Source organism: Melanotaenia boesemani, chromosome 8 (genome assembly GCF_017639745.1).
Source record: "Melanotaenia boesemani isolate fMelBoe1 chromosome 8, fMelBoe1.pri, whole genome shotgun sequence".
Taxonomy (NCBI): Eukaryota; Metazoa; Chordata; class Actinopteri; order Atheriniformes; family Melanotaeniidae; genus Melanotaenia; species Melanotaenia boesemani.
Genome location: NC_055689.1, coordinates 37016222 through 37024478, shown reverse-complemented (window position 1 = coordinate 37024478; position 8257 = coordinate 37016222). Strand labels below are relative to the sequence as shown.

Genomic DNA, 8257 nt, shown 5'->3' with positions numbered 1-8257 from the left:
GTTGGTTTTTGTCTCTCCCGCCTCGCGGTTGGTTTTCGTCTCTCCAGCCTCGCGGTTGGTTTTCGTCTCTCCAGCCTCGCGGTTGGTTTTCGCTTCTCCCACCTCGCGGTTGGTTTTCGTCTCTCCCGCCTCGTGGTTGGTTTTCGTCTCTCCCGCCTCGCGGTTGGTTTTCGTCTCTCCCCCCTCGCGGTTGGTTTTTGGGTTAGGGTCTATTTATTAATAAATGTGAAACCACTGATAATAAGAGAATCACAGAGAACATTCAGGACAGATTTTATTTAAACTTCAGGAAACCATCATTAGAACAGCACTGATGATGATGATGATGGGTAAGCAAGATGTCAAAAACCTGAAAAAAACCTGAGGAGAGATATTACAGGAGCAGATCGATGACACCAGATTAACATACCATAATCAGAAAGCTTATAACACCAACCCGATGTCCAATCTGAGTAACTGACATGTCAGACCTAGTCCTGGGTCCAACGTGGTACTGGGTCCGACCCAGTCTTGGGTGCGACCTGGTCCCAGGGCAGACCTGGTACTGCAGTGTTGTTCAGTTCGTGCAGGGAAAAAAAGCTTTGATGGAACCACAGTGAGTGATGAAGGAGGACACATGATGCTGAAACAGACAGGTGATCAGGAATCTGATTGGACAGACGGTTTGGTGGGCGGGGCCGGGCCTGCAACATGCTGGAAAGTTCTGTTCATTCTTCATTCTTCTGGCATATTCAAAGCTTCGGTTTGGTCAGAAGCGTTTGTTCCTCTGAGATCTGAAGTTCTGAACGTTTCCTGTTTTGGGTCGAGCTTCTAGTGGGAAATGGGTAACACTGACACCATCAAACACAACACTGGTTCTGGTTCTGATCCACACATTCAAAGCAAAGTTCAGTTTCAAGGCATTCAGTCAGGGTCCATGTAAACAAGAGGTTCTGGAAGGTTCTACACCTCCGACCCATCAGAAACACAGTGGAGACTCCGGGTCGGATCTCTTTGCTTGTTTGGTGAAGAACAGCGCCAACCAGCCGGGTCAGAACTAACTGGACTCATGGTTCTGTAACATGAAAACCAGCAGAACCTGGGTTTGGATTCTGATCTGAAACGGTTCTGGTGTCTACGGATCAGAACCAACTCCGTCTGCTGTCTGAGTCGGGTCAGAACTGGTCTGTGGATCAGTTCTGAGCCGGGTCAGAACTGGTCTGTGGATCAGTTCTGAGCCGGGTCAGAACTGGTCTGTGGATCTTAACCGACTGACGTGAAGCTGCTTGTCCTGAGACACGTTGGCCAGTTGGAATAAATAATAAAAAGTTAAAAGCAGGAAAATTGGTGCTTCCTGTTTGGGTTCTGGGTTCTGACCCGGTTCGGGTCTCAGCAGGATTCGTCCCGCTTGTTAAGACAACATGGTTTTTGTGTCAGATGCGGAGAAGAGCCTCATGGTGGGTCTCTGATGACGTTCTGCTCCGGATCAGACGGAATGTTTGGCAGCTGGTAGGTTGTTCTGGTTCTGGTTCTGAGCGGTGCAGTGCAGGAGGGTGGGCGGTCTTACAGGGTCACCAGTAGAAGGATCGGGACAGGAAGTTGGCAGCAGCTCCAAGCCAGCCGGCCCCGTCCTGACTCGATCCGACCCGGCTCACCGCCTTGTCGGGTTCCTCAGATGGACTCTCATCCTCCGGCAGGTAGTCTGGCAGGTCCACATTCTGCTCCACCACTACAGAACCGTCCTCAGCAAACGGGATCAGAACCTGGAGACAAAGACAGGTCAAGAGTTAAAAAGACAGACCTGAATCGGGTTCAGTGAGACCCAGCAGATCCAGGTCTAACTACAACAACATGGAGTCCCACAGGGCAGCCGACGAAGACCGGACCCTGAACAGGATAAGGAAAGAAACCTAGAACCCGGCGAAGACCGGACCCTGAACAGGATCAGGAAAGAAACCTAGAACCCGGCGAAGACCGGACCCTGAACAGGATCAGGAAAGAAACCTAGAACCCGGCGAAGTCCGGACCCTGAACAGGATCAGGAAAGAAACCTAGAACCCGGCGAAGTCCGGACCCTGAACAGGATCAGGAAAGAAACCTAGAACCCGGCGAAGTCCGGACCCTGAACAGGATCAGGAAAGAAACCTTGAACCCGGCGAAGTCCGGACCCTGAACAGGATCAGGAAAGAAGCCTAGAACCCGACGAAGACCGGACCCTGAACAGGATCAGGAAAGAAACCTAGAACCCGGCGAAGTCCGGACCCTGAACAGGATCAGGAAAGAAGCCTAGAACCCGACGAAGACCGGACCCTGAACAGGATCAGGAAAGAAGCCTAGAACCTGACGAAGACCGGACCCTGAACAGGATCAGGAAAGAAACCTAGAACCCGACGAAGTCCGGACCCTGAACAGGATCAGGAAAGAAGCCTAGAACCCGACGAAGACCGGACCCTGAACAGGATCAGGAAAGAAACCTAGAACCCGACGAAGTCCGGACCCTGAACAGGATCAGGAAAGAACCAGAACCTAGAACCCGACAAAAACCGGACCCTGAACAGGATCAGGAAAGAAGCCTAGAACCCGACGAAGACCGGACCCTGAACAGGATCAGGAAAGAAACCTAGAACCCGGCGAAGTCCGGACCCTGAACAGGATCAGGAAAGAAGCCCAGAACCTAGAACCTGATGAAGACCGGACCCTGAACAGGATCAGGAAAGAACCAGAACCTAGAACCTGACGAAGACCGGACCCTGAACAGGATCAGGAAAGAACCAGAACCTAGAACCTGACGAAGACCGGACCCTGAACAGGATCAGGAAAGAACCAGAACCTAGAACCTGACGAAGACCTGACCCTGAACAGGATCAGGAAAGAACCAGAACCTAGAACCTGATGAAGACCGGACCTTGAACAGGATCAGGAAAGAACCAGAACCTAGAACCTGATGAAGACCGGACCCTGAACAGGATCAGGAAAGAACCAGAACCTAGAACCTGACGAAGACTGGACCCTGAGCAGGATCAGGAAGGCCATCCATCTGGTATCTTGTTTGTCTTCTTCACTGCCCGAACTATGGTAACCATGGTAACCTCGTTCAGTGCTTTAATCAGTCCTGTAGTTCTGAGGTGGAGGTCTGAATGAACCAGAAGGTTTGGATCACTTTTTCTGATGAAACCAGTTCATTCGGCCGATGAGCTGGTTCTGGAAGTGCTGACTGGACCCAGCGGGTCTGGTACCAGGTCACATCAGAACCAACACAACGTTTATACCAGCAGCAACGGACCTTTACAATCAGGAAACAAACTGTTTCCTGCAGCTGACGTTCTCAGTACTGAACCAGATCCTGATGAGCCAGAATCATCATCATCATCATCATCAGGGGTGTATGACTGGACAGAAAGGGTCATGTGACCAGTTTGTGTCAATCAGGCCATGTGTTCCTGGACTCCTGGAGTAGGTTCTGGTTCTGCTTCTGACCTCAGGAACAATCCAACCCCAGCTGGAACAACAGACCAGTTCTCTGGAGGTTCTGAAGCTGGACCGGGTCCGAACTGGAACCAGAAGCTGCTTCCCAGAACCCGATGCTGCCCTATAATTTCATCCTGGTTAAATCTTTTGTTTACTCCATTTGAAGTAAAGACTTCTGTTGATAAAAATCTGTAAAGTTTTTGTCAGAAGAGAAGAAGTCCTGCTGAACATCATGAGGTTTGGTGTTTTCAGTGTGGGGCTCTGCTGCCCCCTGCTGGTGTAACACATCACCTACATCAGCGTCGGACGAAGATGAAACTCACCTCGTCGCCGTTCTCGGCTCTCACCACCTGCTGGGCCTTCATCACCTGCGTGGCGGCGATGGCGGATCCCAGAACCTGAACAGAACCGGATCAGGAGAAAACTTGATCCATTTTTCACTGCATTTCTAGTCACAATCGGCTCAGAACCTTGAAACCAGTGGAGCTTCAGGTTCAGGCTCAGTTCTGGTCCAGACTGCCTCACCTCGGCCTGCAGGTCCGAACGGATCCGGACGATGCACCTCTTCACGGCCATCTGGAAGGTGAAGCTTATGACTCCTCTGATCTTCAGCAGCGCCTCCTCACACAGACTCCTCCGGTTCTGGAGACAAAGAGTCATACGGGTCAAACTGGGCCAGCCGGTCCTTCACCTGAACCCCCTCTCCATCCGGGTCTGACCCAGCGGTGGACCTCTGAACTTTCTGGACTCACCGGGTCGTCCAGCCCATCGATGTAGAGGATGACGGTCTTGGCCCGCTTGTTGCTAGAACCCAGGAAGAAGTGGGCCTTCCGGCGGCCGCTGACGGCCTCCTCGGCCGGCTCCGGGTCGGCGCCGCTCGCCGCCTGCAGCAACTCGTAGATTTCCGATGCCAGCAGCTTAGTCTCTCCGGGAGTCGTGGACCTGCAGAGCACAGAGCGGTTCTGTGACCAAGGTTCTTCAGAAACACAAACAACATTAAGATTCTTCACCGGACTGAAAACCATCCTAGAGACCCGACAGAACCAGCACATGTTTCAGCAGCAGAACTTCTCAGAACCAGATTTACCATGTCAGCTAAACAGAATCAGAACACCCGGACCCAAACAGCTGATCCAGGTCAGTTCTGCCACCTCAGAGATAAACTGCTGTTCAGGCCCAGTTAGAACCAGAACCGTTCTGTCTGTTAGGGTTTCTATCCCCAATCCGCTCAGGTTCTGATCCGTTTCATCAGAACATCCTGAAGCTTCAGCTGTTCTACTGAAGAAGGATCCAATGAATCGGACTCAGAACCTTTAGTAGGTGACAGAACCGGCCCACAGAACTGAGGCACAGTCACCTGTCTGGGTCAGAACCAAACTCACTTCTGGACGACGTTCTGGAGGCTCAGCATCATTCCCAGCTCCTCCCGCAGCTTCTCCCTGTTGGGTCGACATTCCGCCAGGTATCGGATCGCCTGGAAGGACAAGCAGAACCGAGAACATCAGGTGGTTCTGGTTGGACCAGGACATCCGGTGGTTCTGGTTGGACCAGGACATCCGGTGGTTCTGGTCAACAGAACTGGTCTGGAGGTGGAAGTGAAACGGGCCTTAAAGCAGAAACTGGTTACTATTATACACGTATCACATCAGTATTGTTATGGTTCTGATCGGGTCAGAACGGGTCACGGCGCCCTGACCTGCTGTAAACATTAAACTCTGGATTAAGTTCTGCTCTTCTGGTTCCAGAAGGATCAGAACAAACAAATAATCAATAAACCAACGTTGGACATGTTGGTCTGACCCTGGTTCTGATCCGATACTGGATTTAGATTCATGTTGGAACAGGTTTCAATAAAGCAGTCTTTTCCTGGAAACATAAATGAGAACTGGATCAGGACTCTGGATCAGGTCTTTGGATGACCGGATATAAGCCAGAATCCTCCTGACAGAAGGTCTGCTGGGCTCCAACATCTGGACCTTTTACAGGTCTACCGTCCCATCACCTGAAACTCACCAGGAGGGCGGAGTAGACCACCTGAGGGTTGGAGTGGTCCAGAAACAGGATGAGCCCTGGTAGGCAGCCCTGGTCCTGGACGATGGCCCTGCGGTTCATGGGGTCCGCGGCCAGGTCCCTCAGCTGGTTGACCACGGCCAGGGCGTCCGGCTCGCCGCTCATGGCCGCCGCTCAGTCACCCATACAAGAAAAACCTGAGGAGGACAGACGGACAGTGTCAGGACTACGTCTGTTTAACAGCTGTGCAGCAGGCTGGGGGGTCTGGTCCTCCAGCTCTGGTTCTGATGGGTCTGTCACGGTTTTCCTTTAATGTTCATGAAGCTGAATAGGTTTCAGTCAGACTTTACTGAGCAGAGAACAGGCCGCATGGAAACTTGGTCCAGACTTCCAGAGGCGGTAGATACAGAGGATCTGGACTCGGAGGCGTCTGGGATGGACCACACAGTGGAAACCTGGACTGTGGTCAGACCAGTCGCGCTTCCAGATCTCTGCTGAAGAAATGCAGCAAAGAGCAAAAAGGAGCATCCAGACTGTCAGGAACAAGTCCTAAAGCCCGGTTCCGCTACGGTATGCGGCTGTATCAGAGTTCTGAAGGTACCGGGTCGGATCGGGGTTCTGTGATGGTACGCGGTGGATCGGGGTTCTGTGATGGTACGCGGTGGACCGGGGTTCTGTGATGGTACGCGGTGGATCGGGGTTCTGTGATGGCACGCGGTGGATCGGGGTTCTGTGATGGTACCGGGTCGGACCGGGGTTCTGTGATGGTACGGGTCGGATCGGGGTTCTGTGATGGTACGCGGTGGATCGGGGTTCTGTGATGGTACCGGGTCGGATCGGGGTTCTGTGATAGTACGCGGTGGATCGGGGTTCTGTGATGGTACCGGGTCGGACCGGGGTTCTGTGATGGTACGGGTCGGATCGGGGTTCTGTGATGGTACGCGGTGGATCGGGGTTCTGTGATGGTACCGGGTCGGATCGGGGTTCTGTGATGGTACGGGTCAGATCGGGGTTCTGTGATAGTACGCGGTGGATCGGGGTTCTGTGATGGTACGCGGTGGATCGGGGTTCTGTGGTAGGTGGCATGTGCCCCAGTAGAGCTTTAGTCCTAGCAGCGCCCCTGGTCTCAGTACCTACTGTCTCATGTGGAGGATGTCAGCTTTGCTAACGTTCTCCTCTCGCCACCACCACCACAGGCTCCAGAGGACCACCGCATAGAGGAGGGCGGAGTCATAAATGTCTTCAAGAGTCCTGCAGACTCTGCTGGACCTCCAGATGGACTAAAGCAACGTTTCCTGGAACGTTGCGGGTCTGAATATAAACATGACGAATAAAGCGTGTGATGAAGAACAATTGGGGACTCTTCATCGCTTTAACCGGAAGTTCACAGATTCATCGGGGATGCTGAATTCACCACAACATCCTCGTCTCTGAGGTTACTCCCTGATGTTTTTGGGTGCGCGTGCATTGTTCAGGAATCATGATAACCTCAGTTTTTCATGTAGAAGTTGGTGGTGCGCGCACACACCGGAGCCACACGCACACACTCAGTGATGCTCTGACTCCCTGCTTGATGCTAATGCTAATGCTAACTGAGCTCACCTCACACGGTTACCGGCACCGACGTCCTCTCTCCGGTTCGCCTCTCCCCCGTCGCTCTCAGGCCGTTACGAGAACCAACATGGAGACCGGAAGTCCGTTAACGGTCCTGGTAGTGCGGCTGAAGCTGGCACGCGCTGTTTCATGGGAATATTTCCGTCGGTTTTTCTGATTGTGCTCAAGTCGACGCATCGATTCTTCCTGCTGGAAAGAGAAAGAGCGGTGACCCGTCAACACCAGAGGTTGTGATTGGCTGTCCAGCGGCCATGTGATGATGTGAACCAATAAGCGGTGGTGATGTAAGATTTAAAGGTCCACGCCCCGATGACGTCAGTACACGGATGCCGGGGAGCTCCTGGTGTGATCTGAGAACAGTTCTGGTTCAGGATCAAACCATCAAAGACAGAACCAGGAAATGAGATCATCTCCTGATGGTTTCCAGTCTGACCTCTGACCCCTGATTACCTAAACTCCAACGGAAGGAGGATTTCTTGTTTAACCTGTACGGCTTTGTACGATTAATTTATACAAATTAATCGGATGAAAAGAGTTTTTAATAATATAGTACTGATGTGTTACCTTACTTAAAAATTCCATGCAGAATATTTTCGTGACAATATGACAGAAAGAGTGTGGAATCACAAAATAGCTGTTTTTAAATGAAAAGCAGATTATTAACATATTATTCTGTTTAAGAATATTTTTGTAAAAAGCTGAAAGAGTTTTACCGGCTTGTAGAATCTCAGACTGAGTGAATGTACTGACTGAATTCATGAATAAATGCAAGAAAAGACGGACGTCTACCTGCTTTTACAGACATGAAACTTCGCCGATAATATAATCACAATACTCCTATATTAATGTTTACTTTGAATACCAAACATTACCTCTTTCCAAATGAGTACAAAACGTCACATTCACTGCGATAAAAACACCGGAAATTTGGATTGTACGTGGAATATTTTTCCAAATAAATGTTTTATCCTTATGATGCTGGAAGAGCATCAGCGGCAGGTTTCATGTTACACTTCCTGGTTTTAAATATGCAGTGTGCTGTTTTTTCTGGAGAAATTCACGTCTGCGTCTGAGTTTGATCCAGTCTTTGCATCAGTAAGAACTTTGGTGAATCTGGTGCAGACGTCTGGACATTCACTCATAAAATATGTGTCCAGGCTGCTTCAACAGTCAACATATCTGATAA

The 8257-nt window shown here is 51.0% G+C and overlaps 1 protein-coding gene across 1 annotated transcript; it reads right to left on the bottom strand.

Moving 5' to 3' along the window:
• Positions 1-261: 261 nt before the first annotated feature.
• LOC121644898 (armadillo repeat-containing protein 1-like) lies at positions 262-7387 on the bottom strand. Its single transcript, XM_041993149.1, has 7 exons — positions 7060-7387; positions 5461-5654; positions 4830-4921; positions 4200-4389; positions 3973-4089; positions 3771-3845; positions 262-1742 (listed from the first exon to the last, which is right to left on the bottom strand). Exons 2-7 carry the CDS (start codon positions 5620-5622, stop codon positions 1551-1553), a joined length of 828 nt encoding a protein of 275 aa, XP_041849083.1. The 5' UTR covers positions 5623-5654; positions 7060-7387; the 3' UTR covers positions 262-1550.
• Between the last annotated feature and the right edge of the window lie 870 nt (positions 7388-8257).